Source organism: Limulus polyphemus, unplaced genomic scaffold (assembly GCF_000517525.1).
Source record: "Limulus polyphemus unplaced genomic scaffold, Limulus_polyphemus-2.1.2 Scaffold478, whole genome shotgun sequence".
Classification (NCBI taxonomy): Eukaryota; Metazoa; Arthropoda; class Merostomata; order Xiphosura; family Limulidae; genus Limulus; species Limulus polyphemus.
This window is the reverse complement of record NW_013666088.1, coordinates 438,642-458,125: the sequence shown is the minus strand read 5'-3', so window position 1 is coordinate 458,125 and position 19,484 is coordinate 438,642. Positions and strand designations below refer to the sequence as shown.

Genomic DNA, 19,484 nt, shown 5'->3' with positions numbered 1-19,484 from the left:
TTGCGGAGTTACAACGCTAGAATCAGGGTTTCGATACCCGTGGTGGGCAGAGCACAGATAGCCCATTGTGTAGCTTTGTGCTTAATTACAAACAAACAAAGTCAGTACAAAATTAGGGACAGTTATGCACATTTTGTTGCTTTACGCAAAAAATTTGAAATAGCAAACATTCCTTCACTCCAGGCTGATACTCCCTATAAAAAATTAAAGTCCATTAAAAGAAAGAACTACACCATAAATACTAGCTTCAACATTATCGAAACTCTCGCCATCTACAGGGGGCGAGTTAGTGGTACGAAACGCAAAACCGACCATAACAACGATAAAAAGAAGAGTATAAAGGTGAAAACTCTACATGTATCTTCCGAACGAACCAGTGAATCTACATACCAAATTTGGTGAAAATCCACCAATTCATTATTATACGTTAGCAGGAAACAAAAAAGTATTAAGATAAAGCTACACTGCGGTACACGTACGTATGCAGGGAAGCCAACAAAGTAGTAAAAACTACCATAAAATCGCAAAACGAAGAGTATAAAATTAAAAATTTGCATACATCTGCGCATCGACGCAATTCATCTAAATACCAAATTTGGTGAAGATCCTTAGAAAATGGGCGAAGTAATGATTCGAAAAATAAAACTTAAAATAACAACTACAAAACGAAGAGTACATAGGTGAACGTTTTCATGTATCTGAGCAACGAACTAGTGAAGTTTTCCGATTAATAAGCGTTAATCACAATTATAGCTTCCAAGGTTTATAGTATACCAACGATAGCAAACCAATAATATATATATATATACTGCTTTTTAGGCGCGTCGCGTTGGTTATATTTATGGGCGTGTGGAGAGTTTCTTGAATAATTCAGATTACTTAACAATACAAAGCTACATTTGCGTTTACGTACACACATATAAGATCCACCAATCCAGTACCCAATGGTAGCAGGAAACAATAAAATTGTAAGAAAAAGCTTTCTTGCAGTACACGTATGCAAGCAGGGAAGCGAACAGAGTGGTAATAAAAAAAACCACCGCAAAACGAAAAGTACAAAGTTAAAATTTTGCATACATCTGTGCATCGACGCAATGTACGTATATACCAAATTTGGTGAAGATCCATCGAAAGGGGGCGAAGTAGAGGTACAAAAGACAAAACCGACCATAACAACCATAAAAAAGAGTATCAACGAAAAAATTTGCATGTACGTGCGGATGCGGAACAAACTAGTGAACCTACATACCACATTTCGTGAATATTCACCAATCGATTACGATACGGTAGCTGGAAACCAAAAATAACAAATGTAAAATTAGAGTATAAAGGTGAAAATTTGCATATATGTGCGCATCGACCCAATGCACGTTGTGACGGATTTATTATTATACGTGTATTTTAATATCGATGTTTGTTTAAATTTAGTTTATATTTAGAAATGTACATAATGTATACTGTTAAATATGTATTGCAAAACTCCTGCCTATTCTATAAAGTTGTAGCATTGTTATCCACTATAGGACATCCTCTCAAAAAAGAGAGAGAGAAAAAGGAAAAAAAAGAGATGAAGAGAGAAAAAAGACAGAAATAAAGAAGACTGTTAAATTGCAATTTATCACTACGAGAGTATGATTTGGAGTTAACCCATGTCAAAAGGGTTGATAACATTTGTGCGGATATACTTTCTCGTACTATGTAATTTTATGATCAAAAGATTATTTGTATTAATTGTGTTATATACTGTAATGATTATTGAAGTTGTTTTCTCCTTTGAATAATTTATTATATTTAATATATTGTTGTCAATGTATATATATATATATATATATAATATCTTAGTTTAAAATTGTCTAATGCCAATTTTTAATTTTCTTAGGAGGGAGTTGTGACGGATTCACTATTATATGTATATTTATTCTATTATCAATGTTTATTTAAATTTAATTTATATTTAGAAATGTACATAACGTATACTGTTAAATATGTATTGCGAAACACCCGCCTATTCTCTAAAGTTGTAGAAGATTCTCGAATGTAAGAATCAACAATATATGTGTGTGTACGTAATCTGAATTTTCCAGAAACACTCAACACACCCATAAATATAATCAACGCGACGCGCCTAAAAAGCAGTATATATATATATATATTATTGGTTGTCTATCGTTGGTATACTATAAACCTCTGAAGCTATAATTGTGATTAACGCTTATTAATCGGAAAACTTCAGTTATTTGATCAGGAACATTTATAAATTTCGAACATTAGAAATCATTTAACTACAGTGGATTCACATCGGACATTACTTAATTTAATCGAAAAGGAGCAAAGTAGAAGTACGAAATGCAAAACTTATCATAACAACCGGAGATCGAAGAGTAAAAAGGTAAAAATGTGCATGTATTTGCGGAACGAAATAGTTAACCTATATACCAAATTTGGTGAATATCCACCAATGTAGTACGATATAGTACCCAGGAAACCCAAAACATTAGTAACAAAACCGACCATAACAGTCGTAAAAATAAGAATATAAAGTTGAAAATGTACATGTATCTGTGGAACGAACTAGTGAATCTACATACCAAACTTGGTGAAGATCCACCAACTCAGTACCCTACAGTTTTCCTAGAGGGAAACAAAAAAAATAGTAAGAAAAAGCTTCTCTGCACTACACGTACGCAAGCAGAGAAGCCAACATAGTAGTAAAAAATCTTTACTGCAGTAAACATATGCTTGCAAGGAAAGCATCAAAGTAGTAACAAAAACCGACCTTAAAAACCGAAAAATGAAGAGTACAAAGTTAAAAATTTGAATATATATCCGCGCAAGGAACTAATGAAATTATATATTAATTTTGGTAAAGATCCACGAATGCAGTACCCAGCAGTAGCAGAAAACCGAAAAAAGTAGTAACAAAACCCATCATAACAACCGTAAAAAGGAGAGTATAAAGGTGAAAATGTGAATGTATGTGTGTAATGAACAAGTGAACCTACAAAGGTGAACATTTACATATGTCTGAGCAATGAGGCAATAGACCTTCATAGAAAATGTGGTAAAGATCCATCTTCAGGGGCGAAGTAGTGAAACGAAACGTAAAACCTGCCATAACAACAGGAAATGGAATAAGAGAAAATTAAAAATTTGCTTGTATTTGTTCAACGACAAAATGTGCCTACGTACAAAATTTTGTAAAGATATTTTTACATGGGGCGAAGTAGTGGTACGAAACGCTAGCGGGAAAGTGAACCAAGTAGTATCAAAAAGCTTCACTGCAACACACCTGCATGAAAGCCAACAAAGTAGTAAGAAAAACCGACCATAAAAACTGCAAAATGAAGAGTACAGAAAAGAAAATTTGCATGTATTTGCGAAACGAATAAAATGAACCTTATTACAAAAATAGGTGAAGATCTATTTACAAGGGGCGAAGTAGTGGTAGGAAACGCATAATCGACCATAACAACCGGAACTGGAAGAATAGAAAAATGAAAATTTGCAAGCATCCCTGCTACGACGCAATAAACCTATATACCAAACTTTGTCAATATCCATTAACAGGGGTGGAGTAGTGGTACAAAACGCTTGCAAGAAAGCAAAAAAGGTAGTAACAAATGGCTTTACTTCAGTACGCGTACGCATGAGGTGAAGCCAACACATTAGTACAAAAATCTACACTGCAATACACATACAAATGCAGTGAGCCAACAAAGTATTAACAAAAAACCGACCATACAAACGGCAAGATAAAAAGTATAAAGATGAAAATTTATATTTATCTGCGGAACTACGAAATTAACCGACATACAAAATATTGTGAAAATCCATCTAAAGTGGGTGAAATAGTGGAGACGAAATGCAAAACCAATCATAACAATCGGAAAAACACAAGAAGTATGTTTCTTCGCAATGAAGCAATGAATCTACGTACAAAACTTTGTAAAGGTATTTCTACAGGGGGCGAAGTGATGGAACGAAACGCAAAACCGACCACAAGAAATGCAAAACACAAGAAGCAGATATACAAATTTGTATGTATATTCTCTTATATCCATTGAACCTCCACAACAATATTCATGAAGATCCTTCTAAAAGGGGTGAAGTAGAGGTGAAAAAGCGCAAAAACGCCCATACAAACCACAAAACGCAACATGCAAACCTCAGAATGTGTAAGTATCTCCCCATAGATCCATTGAATTTCCACACCACATTTCGTGAAAATCCTTTCGAATGGGGCGAAGTAGTGGTAAAAACTCAAAAATACCCATAAAAACCGCAAAACCCAACATGCAAAATTAACAAATTTAATATATCTTCTTATGGATCTAATGAAACTCCACACCAAAGTTCGTCAAGCTCCTTCTACACGGGGCGAAGCAGTTGTAAAAAACGCCGATAAGAAACGCAACATACAAAACAGAAAATCTTCATATAACTCCCCCATGGAAACAATGAACCACCACACGAAATTTTGTGAAGATTCTTCTACACAGAGCGAAGCAGTGGTAAAACACGCAACAACGCCCATAAACATCGCAAAACGTAACATGCAAAACTGAACATTTTATTCTCACCATGGACCCAATGAACCTCCATACCCTATTTCGTGAATATCCTTTAAAACGGAGCGAAGAAGTGATAACGAACAAGCAAAAACACTCATAAGAACAGCAAAACCCAAAATGCAAAACTGAATGTTTATGTCTATCTCCAATGAACCTCCACCCGAAATTTGGAAAATATCCTTTTAATTGGAGTAAAGTAGGGGTAAGAAAACCCCAAAACGTTCACAAAAACTGTAAAAGGCAAAATGCAAAGCTGAAAATTTATAGTGGTAAAAAAGCAGAAACGCCAATAAAAAAAATCGCAAGAAGCAACATGTAAGACTGAAAATGTGTGTGTGAATCTCCCCATCGACCTAATGAACCACCATACCAAATTCAGTCAAGTTTCTTCTACACGAGGCGAAGTAGTTGTAAAAAACGCCGATAAAAAACGCAAAACAGAAAACAGAATTTTTTTATGTATCTCACCATGGACACAATGAACTACCACACCGACTTTCATGAAGATCCTTCTACACGGGGTGAAGCAGTGGTAAAAAACGCACCAACGCCCATAAACACCGCAAAACGTAACATGCAAAACTGAAATTTTTTATCTATCTCACCATAGACCCGGTGAACCTCTATACTACATTTCGTGAAGATCATTTTAAATGGGGCGAAGTAGTGATAATAAAACCCCAAAACGCCCATAAAAACTGTAAAACGCAACAAGCAAAACTGAAAGTTTCTGTGTGTCTCCCATGAACCCAGTGAACCTCAACCAGAATTTTGAAGAAGATTCTATTAAGCGGAGCGAAGTAATGGTAAGAAAACTCCAAAAGGTAACATTCAAAATTGAAAATATATATGTGATTCCCAGTGGACCCAATGAACCTCTACCCGAAATTTGGTGAAGTTCCTTTTAAATGGGAGGATGTATTGGACAAAACACAAAAGCGCCAATAGAAACCACAAAACGCAACATGCAAAATTGAATATTTGTATGTATCTCCCCATGGACCCAATGAACCACCACACGAAATTTCGTGAAGATCCATCTACACGGGACGAAGTAGTGGTAAAAAACGCAGCAACGCCCATAAACACCGCAAAACGTAACATCCAAAACTGAATTTTTTTAGCTATCTCACCATGGACCCAATGAACCTCCATATCATATTTCCTAAATATTCTTTTCAATGGAAGGAAGTAGTGATAACAAAAAGCCAAAATGCCCATAACCACCAAAAAACGCAACATGTAAAACTGAAAGTTTCTATGTGTCTCCCCATAAACACAACGAATCTCCACCAGAAATTTGGAGAAGGCCCTTTTAACAGCAAAGCACAACATGGAAATTTGAAAAATTATATGTATCTCCCTACATGCACACGCTAAACCGCCACACCAAATTTTGTGAAGATACTTCTAGACGGGGCGATGTAATGGTAAAAATACAAAACAGATCATGAAAAACGCAAGAAGCAAATCTACAAATTTGTATGTATATCCCCTCAGATCCATTGATCCTCCACACCAATGTTTTTGAAAATCTTTGTACACCGGGCAAAGAAGTGGTAAGAAAACCAAAAACGCCCATAAAAAGAGCTAAACGAAACATGCAAAACTAAAAATTTTTATATATCTACTCGTGAACCTAATAAACTTCCATCCGATTTTTCGAGAAGATCCTTTTAAACGTGGTGAAGTAGATGTAAAAAATGCAAAAAACACCCATATAAATCGTAAAACGAAAAAGCAATAATGAAAATTTGTATGTCTCTCCCCATAGACCAAGTGAACCACCATACCAAATTCCGTGAAGATCCTTTTAAATTTTTGTGTATCTCCCAATGCACACGATAAACGCCCACACAAAAGATCCTTCTACACGGTGTGAAATGGTGGTAAAAAATTCAAAACGTCCATAGAAACTGCAAAAGGCAACATGCAAAACTGAAAATGTGTATGAATGTCTCCATGATCCCTTTGAACCTCCATCCACATTTCGAAGTAGTGATAAAAAAAGCCAAAACGCCCATAAAACCCAAAAAACGTAACATACACAATTAAACGTTCTTAATTGTCTCACCATGGACACAACGAAGTTCCACCCGAGATTAGAAGAAGATCCTTTTAAACAGGGCGAAGTAGTAGCAAAAAAAACGCAAAAGCGCTCATAAAAACCGCAAAACGCAACATGAAAAGCTGAAAATGTGTATGTTTCTGCCCATAGATACATTAAACCTCCACTCCAAATTTCGTGAAGATGTTTTTTACATAGGGCGAAGTAGTGGTAATAAAACCCCCAAACGCCCAACTGACAGCTTTTATATATCTCCCCTTGGACAAGTAATGACAATCAGACTACCGACACCTAGTGAAACTATTACTGAATTCTACTATCCCAAAGAAGAACAAGCCGATACAAATGTGCAACATTGCACGTTATGTCGCCAAGCGTTTTGATTTGCCTGTTTTAAATACTTGTAAGGCTTTTGACAACTTGACGAATGTTTACTTGCAAGCTGCATCACGTTTAAGCACTGATGGTAGCGGGTTTAATCTGACATGTTGATTTTGCAATTTTTGGCAAGACTGGAACTCGATGCCCAATGGCCTGCTAATATCTAATGAAACACACTTTACCTTTCCTGGAAATTTCCACCCGGGAAACTGCATTATCTATCAGAAACTAATATATATACATGATGCTAAAGTGATGGTGTGGTATGGTTCACACTTGACTTTGTTATTGAATTGTAGTTTTTTTTTAAAGAACTGTCAACACACGGACTGCAAATCTGCGCAGTTGATGCTGCATGGTACCATAAAATTCTCATAACCTATGTTATTCCTATGCTTCAGCAACAAAACGTGATGGAGATAGCTTTCAGGAAAGAATTATTTTACGCCACCTTCCTCGTAAATGGCCACCTCATTCATTGGACCAAACACCAGCTAATTTCTGGTTGTATGGGCACCTGAGGTCATGAGTGTAGTGTGTATTTTTATTTATTATTAAGCACAAAGCTACATAATGGGCTATCTGTGCTCTGCACACTGTAGATATTTAGTGTAATAAGTCCAAAGACTTACCACTGTACTTTGATAAGCCTTACAGAATTCCACACCTTAAGGGTGAAATGGTCTACGAAGTGAGCAGCATATCGACCGTTGTTGTTGTTATAGTACTTTCAGGTTAACTTATTTCCCTACAAAACCTGTTTGTAACAGCAGATTCAATCAGGAAATAAGGAGAGCTTTCCATGTTTGATAATTTAACCAAGTATTATTAATGTGTGTGAAATAATGATACTGGATAATTTTAACAAAATTAACATAATCTTTGTTACAAAACAAATAAAATTAAAATGTAGCATATACAAATACTTATACATATGAAAAGACAGTCAATTCTACCAGGTTTTGATTAGATCCACACCTTTTTTCAAACTAAAACATGTTGATATAAAAATATATTTTTACTGAAAAAACTCAGAACTGAATTAAGAGTTGTTTGTTTGTTTGTTTTGAATTTCGCGCAAAGCTACACGAGAGCTATCTGCGCTAGCCGTCCCTAATTTAGCAGTGTAAGACTTGAGGGAAGGCAGCTAGTCATCACCACCCACCGCCAACTCTTGGGCTACTCTTTTACCAACGAATAGTGGGATTGACCGCCACATTATAACGCCCCCACGGCTGAAAGGGCGAGCGTGTTTGGTGGGACGGGGATGCGAACTCGCGACCCGCAGATTGGGAGTCGAGCGTCCTAACCACCTGGCCATGCTGGGCCCTGAATCAAGAAAACATGCTTTAATTCCAGATAAACTCAGCTTCTTTATTCCTTTAAAGGATTGATGAATAATGGTCAAAAGCATAAGCTCACCAACACATCAACTGGAATGATCCTCCTCTTCAACTTTAAATCAACGTTAATCTTGTATTTGGAAACTTAGTAATAAATATGTCAACAACATCAAAATCAATGGAAAGAGCATGTTCTCTCTGCACGTTAATTACTGCTAGACTCTTCAGTTTCTTATCTGCCATATTGATTTAAAGATGATTTTTGATCAATTTTAGCTTGCTAAAGATCCTTTCACAGCCGACTGTGCTAACTGGGAGAGTTATTACTGTCTTTATAATCTTGTAAAGTTCGGTAAAAGCCATAAATAAGGGTTTGAATGTCACACTTGAACACTCATTCATTTTGTTAGGGACCCTGCATGGGCCCCTAACAGAATATCTTTACAGTATATCTGTGGTTAGGGTACTCGACTCGCAATCTGCGGGTCGCGGGTTTGAATCCCTGTCACACCAAACAAGGCTCGCCCTTTCAGCCGTGGGGGCGTTATAATGTGACGGTCAGTCCCACTATTCGTTAGTAAAAGAGTAGTCCAAGAATTGGCGGTGGATGGTGATGACTAGCAGCCTTCCCTCTAGTCTTATACTGCTAAATTAGAGACGGCTAGCGCAGATAGCCCTCGTGTAGCTTTGCGTGAAATCCATAACAAACAAACAAACATTCTAATTCGATCACGAGGAACCCACTTTGAGACTAATAATGGCTGGAGACGGCTTGAATGATGACAAAACTTTGTCGAAACGTTGTACATTTGCTGTTATGTTAAACTTATATTAAAGTTTTTCTTCATTGCCCATTCAAGCCGTCTCCAGCCATTATCAAACAAACATTCTGTTAGCTTGCCTCATTTTCATTAGTATGTTTCAAGATTTATCCTAAAAGGGGTTGCAAGAGGTTCAATAGTCTCAAAATCGAGGAATGTTTCAGGTTTAGGGTCAATTGCTGACAATGAGTAGAGCATTTGGAGTTTTTCCCAATGAATCGTTTGTTTACTTCTCCAAGAAAACTATCAGTGGTTGGAAATTAGATGCCTCATTTCGCATCAGATGAATCTCGTACAGCTTCCCGCTTCCCAAGTGTTATTAGAACAACAAATTTGTCCATGTTTGAGGACGTGGAGCTCTGTACCTGACGCTGATAGCAACATTTCTGGTCATTTCTAGTAGCAATGCTAGAGGAATGTTGAAAATAGTGTGCAGCTTTCTTGTCACATCTGTACATATATAACTCTGCAAGAAGACTCTCAATGAAATCTGCTGCTTTCAAGTAATCTAACTTGGAACTTTGCAGAATATCCGACGCTCCTTTTGCTTTACATAAAATGTCATTCAGGAACAGCATACAGTATAAGAATGTCTGGTCAAATTGTGCCAAAATGGATCGAGCATTTAATGGACGGTCTCGATTGCTGTCACTTATGTCAACATACTGCAAAAATTTAATAAAACAGTTGAGTTCTAATATACATGAAAAAGATTATTGATAATGATAGTGCAAGTCTGAATGTGTTTTCTTGTTATACACATTATATTTTCTCTATGTATGTAAAATTAAATTTGAGGGGAGCAAGAAAAAAGATGGAGTAGCAAATGCCCCACTTACTCTCCCTCCACACACACACACACACACTCAGTAGCACACCACTGACTGTAATACACATTTTCAACTCGCAATCAAAGGATATCATGGTCACTGGTCCTTTCAACATGAGTGCTACATGAGATACCTTAGTGTCCTGCAGTCGTTGTGTTATGCAACATTATCAGAGCACCACGCCTTGTGAGTTGATAGCAATCGTACAGCATACCTTCTTGCACTTGTAATTGCTCTTACAGGTGATATAAGTTACTTGTGTTTATGCTACACTTCTGTACTAGTGCTGGTTCGGCTTGACTTTTCTAGACAGCAAAAAGTGCTCATGTTACATCAAAGCCCTTCAACTGCTCATCTCAGAGCTCCTATTGCGTTATTTTCATCATTTTTCTGCCAGTGAAGTATTCTGCTTCATGGTTTGCATTCTCTGTGATTGAACAAGACACAGTTTCAACTTCCATACAATGTTCAAGGTTAGGATCTCACGAGTGGACAAGGTTTCACTGTATGGTAAGATAGTCTATCCAATTCCCATGTCGTGGCCACAGTAATGAAAAGTTGTATTCTTGCAATATCGTTATCCAATATGCTATTACCTCTTTGGATTTATGAAATTCACTAACCACTTGAGTGAAACATGGTCTAGCCATATTGTGAACGTCCTACCATACAACTAGTTCTGATAGAGTTTTACGAAGCTAGCCACTGCAAACAGCTCTTTCTTTATCATTCAGTATCTACATTTGGATGTCGTGAATGTATGGTTTGCAAACACGATTATACATTCCATTCTATCCTGTAACTGTCATATCACTGCTCTGAGACTATTGTCACTGGTGGATGGGCCAACACTGGAACACCCATCAAAGCAAGCTTTAGAGATCAAAATACCCAATCACATTTTTCACTCCATCCAGAGTGTGCTTCCAATATTGTGATAGTTGACAATTGCGCTGCTTTTTTAAAGAAATTGGCCATAAATTGTCAGTAGTGGTAATAAAATGTGAAACGAGGAAACTGCAGACTTTTTTGTTTCATCATGGGTAAAAGCCAGCCTTTTACTGCAACTGTCTTAGCTTGGCTTGTCGAGACTTCATTTCTCCCAACAATGTGATCAATAAACTTTACCTCTGTTCACATGAGGAAACATTTTCCTGGTTTCAGTTTTGAGCCTATTTTTTATACGCATTGGAATACTATCTTCAGGTTCTCAGACATGGACTCGAAAATGTGGACAGTACTAAAACATTGCCGGCATAGACCAGGCTCACCCATTTAAACTCAACACAGAATCTTGGTGTATTTTCCTTCTTCCTTACAATCATTACTGGAGATGACAGGCCATCTAGAAGGTTTAATGGCTCCATACTGTAGCATCTGCTGTATTTCGTACTTGCTAGTGCTACAAGGAAGTTGGTTCAGTGATTACTTTCTTGGGCAAGCTTCACCTGCGTCTATATGTACTGAGACATCAATTGTTGATCCATTTGATTAAAAAGAATAACTTTGTGCATTTGGAGGTACTATTATTCCCTTCACTTCATACATTTGTGATGTCTACTGTTCCTGGTGCTTGATTTATTTGTCACTAGATGGCTTTCTCGAGAAACATCAGCTTATCTGCTGCACAGACAAAACTGATAAACAAGCTCCACAAAGATGCCAATTCTAGATCCAAGATAAAAAAGCATCTCCTAGACTAAGCTGGATACCCACTTCTTCTCTAAATGTCTATTCTATCACCATTTATCAGAATAAAGTCAATAATCACCGGCTTTAGCAGTGGTTTAACTTGGAGAACTTGAAAGATCACAAGGTCCACCAGAATCTATGCCATTCGTGTATTTATCAGGTACCAATAACCCTACCTACTTTGCTGTTTAGCAAAGTACTAACATTGTGGATTGGCTAGCATTTGCTGAGCCATTGATTGAAACTGATATCTCTGCCATTTTTGCTGTTTAGCAAACTATGGGCTGTTCTTCCTCTAGTCCATAAGCAAAGCAGATTCTTCACTATTTCTATCCTGGGCAATGTCCAGGCAGAGGCATTAGCTATTGCTGTGGTGTGTATCCCATGGGCAGATCTTTTGGTGGTATGTACCCTTGCTTCAACACATACCCCATGGGTTGGACCTTGCTGTGGCATATACCTATAGCTGGACATTGTTATGGTGTTTACCCCATAGGTGAACCAAGGTAGCACTGCCCACTTATTGGAGACCAGTGTAGTTGCATCATAATATCAAAATTTGTGTTTAGCTGTATCACAATCCAAAAGTTGTGGGTGACTATTTTTTTTAGCTTTTTGGTTTGTTTAAGCTATATTTGGTGGAGATACTTGGGTATCACCATATGCTGGTGACGCTGCCAATACAGTTGTCATTGTAAGCTTTTTCCTTTCTGGTGGCCATCTTAAAGTGAGTATTTCAAAGTGTGTTGCAATAAATACTACTTCTATGAGCTCCAGGTTTTCTCTCATCTCCAAGTACTGTTGCATAAGTTCATTGGGAAGTCCTCGTGTTCCGCAGAATATATTCTTGGTATGTTTTGAATGTATTTGGTGCATATTGCTTGTATCTGCAGCCAGCCCCTTGGAGCCAATCTATTTTAAGCCCTATAAATTAGTTAATTCTCCACAGAGTCGAATCAGTGACACAGCTCATACACAACTATCTCCCATTCGTCCTGTTTTGTCTTGTACAGGTGTTCAGCACTGCTGTGGGCCAGACCATCTAAGATCATGGCCAGGTATTGAAAAACATATTTCTGGGTCCATCCATTCCAGGCAGTTACTTGCTTGAAACACTTTAGGAACGGATATAGGTCTTCTTTAGCTGTTCCTTTGAACATTGGGACAATGATCTGTTTGATCTTGCTCACATTGACCTAGACAGCTGACCAAAGCCTCTCCCTCATGGAATCCATAGCTATGCCAGATGAAGATGCTGCTGATATTATCAGCTCTGGATGGAAGCTCCAATACACAGATTTGTTGTCATTCCTTGGCCTACAGGGTGCAACCTACTCGAAGTGGCTTGTCATACAGATGTACATGACTACGATTATCACAAGCTGCCTGAAAGTACCTCAGCCCATAGTTCATGGTCATCGCCCGTGGGTGCCCATTGTCTCACCTGTTGAAGAAACAATTCTTACTGATGGAGATCACCCATCAATAACAGATGAAGCCTCTCTACACAAGCTACCAATGGTTTGGATCAGAATTGAGGCTATTGTGTTCTGACATTCCCATGTGGTCTTGAACTCTCCAGGCACCATTCCACTTCAACAACTCTCAGTCATTTGTCCTTTTCTTCCACCGAAATCAATCCACAGGGGTTAGATCTGTTCAAATGGCCTAGTTGCTCCAGACATAAGCAAATCCCCTTGAGTCTGAATGATGTCAGAGACTTCCTCATCATGAATAAAAGTCTTATATCTAATGGAGGACTTCCCCTTGACTCTACACAATTCTCCTATACACACTCTCTGTGACACGCTCTCCCTCTTAGTTAGAATAAGTCGTTTTAACCATAAAAGCATTAATTGGAATTCGATAAACTCAAGGTATTAAACAAGGCCAAGTATGCACATTGTTAAGACAGAAACTTTGAAATAAATCCTGTTGTCATGGCACCAAAATTTCTCCTTTCTAACAGTTTGTTGGTATTTTCAGGTTAACTGATTTCTCTAAAAGTGCCATATACTTATCCTTGCTAATAACAACATCGACCAGGAAATAAGACTGGTATTCTGTGTTTGATAAATTGAGAGAGTCTCCTTTGTTTGTTTGAAAAAAATGAGACTGTACAATTGTAACTAACTGAACACAATCTTTATCACAAAAGAAACAAAAAGAAAATACAGCAATGTTTTCAAACGAGGCTCAAAACTCGAGCGCTTTCGAGTAGTTTACTATTCTTCAACGGGACAATGAAGGGTAAGGTTTAATGAATATGATGAGATATATAGGCACGGATGTCGACCTCACGTAACCTGGATGTTCAATATGAGTTGGCCTTGAGAACTAGCGAATTATAACCTAGAGTTGTCTGTATCAAGTTTAGTTTGTGCCAAAGCGGTGTGTAAAGTACATAAAAGACTTAGGTGAGATAATAGTTATAAGAATTGTTAACTAATTTCTATAAAGACATTTCATAAAGAACATGAAAGCACGTAGGATATATATGGTCATGGAGATTTTATATAATTTACATATGACTGTATAATCAATTATGGTTGATTACATAATTAAAGTCTGAGTAAAATATAATCTAGGTCAGCATCACAAGAGTTATAACTTTTGACTTTGTGTTTTGATGTTTAGCGAGTGGTGCCTACTGCCCAAATAGTCTGATTCCTGTCCTGTCAAAAGACTTATGAAGTCTAAAATCGTGTCTATTGATTTATATAATACAAGAGTAAGTGCTCAGTTGTTGATGATAGTGGAATTACGTTAATTATTCTAACGTACTCCTAAATGTGATTGTTTTAAGATATTTTTAGTGTTTGTTTGTTATTAAGCACAAAAGCTATTATTACGACAACGAAAATCACATGACGCTGGGGGCATGCGCGCTGGAGTTTCTCGAAGGATCACGAATTTGCCTGGCAACTCTAGTCTGATCGAGATATTCTCTTTTTATTATATAAGCCTGGCGAGAAAAACCAGCGTGATTGAAAAGATAAATAATTGAATCAAGCGAACAGTAGGCACCGTGAGTAAAGTGTGTGAATCACTGTGATTTATAGCGTGTGTTATAAAGGTTGTTAAGTTTAAAGTGACTGTGGAAATTTTGTGTATTACAAAGTTTGTATCAAGGAAGAATAAACTGGGTTAATCAAGAAATGAATTGTATCGCTGAAGTTTCTCGGATAGAATTTCTACGGGAAATTAACAACCAAGCAGATATGCAACACTATACAATGGGCCATTTGTGATATATCCACCACGGGCATCGATGCCCGGTTTTTAGCGTTATAAGCCTTCAGACTTACCGCTGATCCACTAGGGGCGATATTTATATATTAATTTGACATTTTGCCGCATAATCAGTAATCACTACATCAGTTTTTTCATTCTGCTGCGTAACCAGACATTTATGATGCATATTGTAAAATTATTCACCACATAATTTTATTTTTGTCGCATAGAAATAAGAGAGTCGGTTTACTTATAAATAAGGTTAAAGCAAATTGTATATATATATATATAACACACACTAGCATTTGAATCTCGAGATTAAATTGGCGCTGTTAGCGCTTCTATTCAGCGTTTTTTTTTAGTTCTGATACTGAATTTGGTTGTCTTTAGGCCTAAGTGTAAACCCCAGAATGTCGAAAGATTTTTATCTGAGATATTATGTTGGTCACAAAGGAAAATTTGGACATGAATTTTTGGAATTTGAGTTTCGCCCCGATGGTATGTAAAGCTGTAATGAAAATTAAAGTTTCTAATTTTAGTTACTGTTGCCAGTTATCAGTATAAATTTATGATTTCTTATTATATTTCGCCATTTTCATGATAACCCAACTAAAGTCTGAAACTCTTAAGACTTAAGTTAGTAAGTTCAAATAGTTATTGTTTAACCGTCACTTTTACTATATTTTTAGTTTAATTAACTGAATTTGCACGTTATGTGTAGCGCCAGGTCGAAGCTTAATGTATTATTTTCTGTTTTTACAAGACACTAGATAGGATGTTGGCTATATATATAATCCTGACCCTGAGCATTGTATATGAAATGCTGGAATTAATTTGAATCTTGTAGTTATTAATCACTTTGTGGTAAAATGAAAGACTGAAGATTTAGAAAATAAAAACCGGGCCAAACGATGTTTTTCCAGTGTCTTAACAGAGGTGAAAGATAAGATATGCAAGTCTCTCATTTTTGGTAGGTAATACATTATGCAGTGAGACTGAGAAGGTGCCGAAGGATTGGAGAATTATTATTCTTATTTCTGTTTTGAAGGGAGGGAGGTAAGAGTTGTCTTGGGAATTATGGGCACATTAGTTTTATTTCTTTAGAGGGAAACTTCAAGAGAATTTGATGAAAGAAGCTTTGCAAAGTAATGTATTAAAAATATAATATTATAAAAGAAAATTCACATGGATTCATGAAAGTGAAATTTTATCTTAGTTACCAGTTAATTGTTTTGGAGGATTTTACAAACTATATGGTTGATAAAATTGGTGTACTTAAATTTTTAGTGAGCTTTCGACAAAGTGTGACAAAAAAGATTAGCCCAAAAATTTTACTGGGGGGGGTGGTGAGAAATACTACTAAATTGATTTGTAGAATGGTTGGATTGAAGAAAACAAAGTGTTGTTATTAAATGAAATCCTACCAATGTGGATGACCCATGTTGCGAAGTGGAGTATTTTCATACTTAATGTTAACAAGTCAACAAAAGTAAAATCTCACTGTACACATCACTAGTTGAATCTCTCTTGGGATAATGTATAGTTTTGTTCTTATCTAAGAAAAGATACTGGCTTATCAATATTTGAAATGATTCATCAGAGGGCTACTAGAATGATTATGGGGATTGGAGAGCTATCTTATGGGAATATGTTAACGTTCTTAATGTATTATCTCATAAAAAAAAAAAAAAGGGTAAGAGGTGATTTTAATTAAAGTTGACAAGATTTTCCAGGGATTATTTCAGATGAGAGGGCACAGTGTTAAGATTTGGAAAAGACAGACTTGGCTTCTGCTCCAACATTTTTATTTTTCTGACAAGGTATTTGGCTTATGGAATGAACTGCTGTTGACAATAGTAAATGCGAGAAACAGATAAGTGTGGAAAAGGGGAATTCATAACTTCTTATACTATAGAGTTATTTTTTCTGGCAAATAGAAATACTTTATTCATGCTCAAAATGCCATACTACATTTTTTGAATCAGAAGAAAGGAAAATAATTTGATATCTTGAACATTTAATGATCTTTACGCTGGGTGTCCTTGTTGCATGGACTTCATCTGACTTCCTGACACATTGTAACTGTTTGGAAATGACTATCTGGTAACAAGTAACTAGCTGCCATCCTGTAACAACAGACAACTGCTTTGCACAAACCTGAGTCACCTCTAGCAGAAGTAAGATGCCTTACACAAACTGATGACATTGTAACTTGAAATGTTTATTACTAAAGCTACTCTACATTTTGTAAGCTGTTTCTTGCAGCTTCATTCTATTATGAAACATTTAAATTTAAAATAAATGCTGTATAAAGTCAAGAATGTTATTTATTAACAAAGCAATTCACTTTTAACATTTCAATTGTAATTTACTACTTCTTGTCACTCATTCTTCTGTAATCCTACTTGGTGAAACAACCAAAAATATTGATATATAAGGTTCTTTTTTGGGGGTTTGATTTGCTTAAACAAATGTGCAACAAACAACTTTCTTAGTTATATCATTGATTCTCAGCAGTGTTTGAGTTGTAAAAAATTAAGAAGTGGAACAGTCAGGTTTGATATCTAGTTTGTGAACAACAGGAACAATTTGATAAAAAAAAAAATTAACAACTGGAATGGTGTTCTGGTTTGTTCCACCTCAGCTCGAGCACTGATTTTCAGTAACATGATGTGATAGGGTTTGTTTGGGCAAGATTTACCATTATGTTAGAATGTAAAAACATAACAGTGCAACAAAAAAAAACTATTCTCTATGACATTACACAGTTGGCAGTTCATTCCTTTGATTTGGAGGTCAAGTGTTGCTTCCCAGTATTCTTGTATAACTTTCACATTTTGATTTCCCACAATACAGAATTTTTTTTTGTCAATTAATGAGCTTCCTCATTCAGAAGTAGCTTAATGTAGCTTAACTTCACATATCCATGCTTTGGGATATTATGAAGATTTTCAAGGGAGTATTCTCTTGTTTATTTCAAAACTCTAGCAAATAGTCAGATACTTTCTTTACAAGTGCACATAATTATCAAACTTCTTTGGTGAAGAGATCAACTGTGATGTTTTTAAAACAAATTTGAAATGCACAGGGTGTTGTAAAGATGGTGAAATACTAGTTGAGCGTGGAAAGTCTGTGGATAATATTAAATACTAATACAATTAGAATACACACAATTAAAAAAGAAAAAGTAGTTTTCTAAGCCTGCCACTTGAGTGAAATATCAGATTTGTGATGATGTACCCCAAGATTGCCCGATATCAGATCAGATTTTGACAATCTGCATTTGTGTGTTCCACATGTCTGGATATCTCTTAATGTATATATGTTAGTGGTGTGTGTCAAACTGCAAAACTCATTGTAAACTATATCACACACTTATCAGACTACAAAAAGGACATTTTTATCAGAATACAAAACAAGTACATATTAAATGAAGTTGAAGAACTCTGCTTACATTTTTTTTTTCTGTAAACTTTAAACAAATCAAGAAACAACTTCTCATTTTGGGATATATTGTGCATTCTATCATGTAGATGCCTGAATCTATTGCATATTTTCATAGCTAAACAAACTTGCCACTCCAATCTTCTTAAAAGTTGGATCAGAAAATATTGGTGAATTATTTAGATTGGATCAGTTTTAGTGACCGATACAAAGATCGGTCACAGGTTTTTGTTTTCTTTCACTACAATGGGTATAGCTGTGAAAAAAAAAATTAACTTCTTACAATCTGTGTATATTAATTTAGTTTGGTTAATATGAATGTAATAATTTTATTTATTTTAAAGTTAGTAGTTTGTATCAAAAATGCATAATTGTATAGCAGAGATGGCTAGTATACGTATTAAAAACTTTAAAATAAAGTACAAGAACAACATTTCTAACTTCTTAGGTCATCTTCACATTAACAAAGACAATTTGAAACTGACCATTACTGGGCACATCTTGGGAATGAGAGTGTGAATGCGTACGAGTTCACACCCATTCTCACACTCATGCCTAGGAACAGCCAGTTTTAAACTGTCTTTGTTAACTCTTTCAGCACAGGCTTAGTCCCTGGTACCGACCTCGTAACCATTTTGTGCTTGTTATAGTTTTCATGTTATAATTTTTAAATTAGTATGCGTATGCTAATGAAATTTTGCAGATTATCAGTAAATATTACAATGCTTTCATACTCAAAATATGATTTTTTTTGTAAAACAATGTTATTCTCATGCCTTTTTTTTCATTTTACATGTTGCTTAACCAACATGCAAATTAATTTTCATTTTAAGATAAAAAATACTTTTACACATCAGAAAACTTCAAATTTCACATTCTAAATCCTTTTGTCCAGATAGTTATCAAACCTTTCTTAAGAAAAAACTATATTTTATCTGTTATTTTAAGTAACGAATCTCTGTACCGGTTTAGTAGATTTGACTGATCTCGTAACCACCATAAAATTTTGTAAATAAATATGAATTATGCCTCTTTTATTCTAGAATGACAACAAATTATAACACAAAGACATAAATATTTAGACTAAATAGCTTAAATCT

General features: G+C 35.9%; 1 protein-coding gene across 1 annotated transcript in view; it reads left to right on the top strand.

The window, feature by feature from the left end:
• Nucleotides 1-15,259: 15,259 nt before the first annotated feature.
• The window catches only part of LOC106458513 (protein mago nashi homolog), a 24,607-nt gene continuing 20,382 nt past the window's right edge, over nt 15,260-19,484 (top strand). Inside the window, exon 1 of the mRNA XM_013918033.2 lies at nt 15,260-15,438. Coding sequence (XP_013773487.1) covers nt 15,351-15,438 — 88 coding nt within the window. The 5' untranslated portion in view covers nt 15,260-15,350. The remainder of the gene's footprint in view (nt 15,439-19,484) is intronic.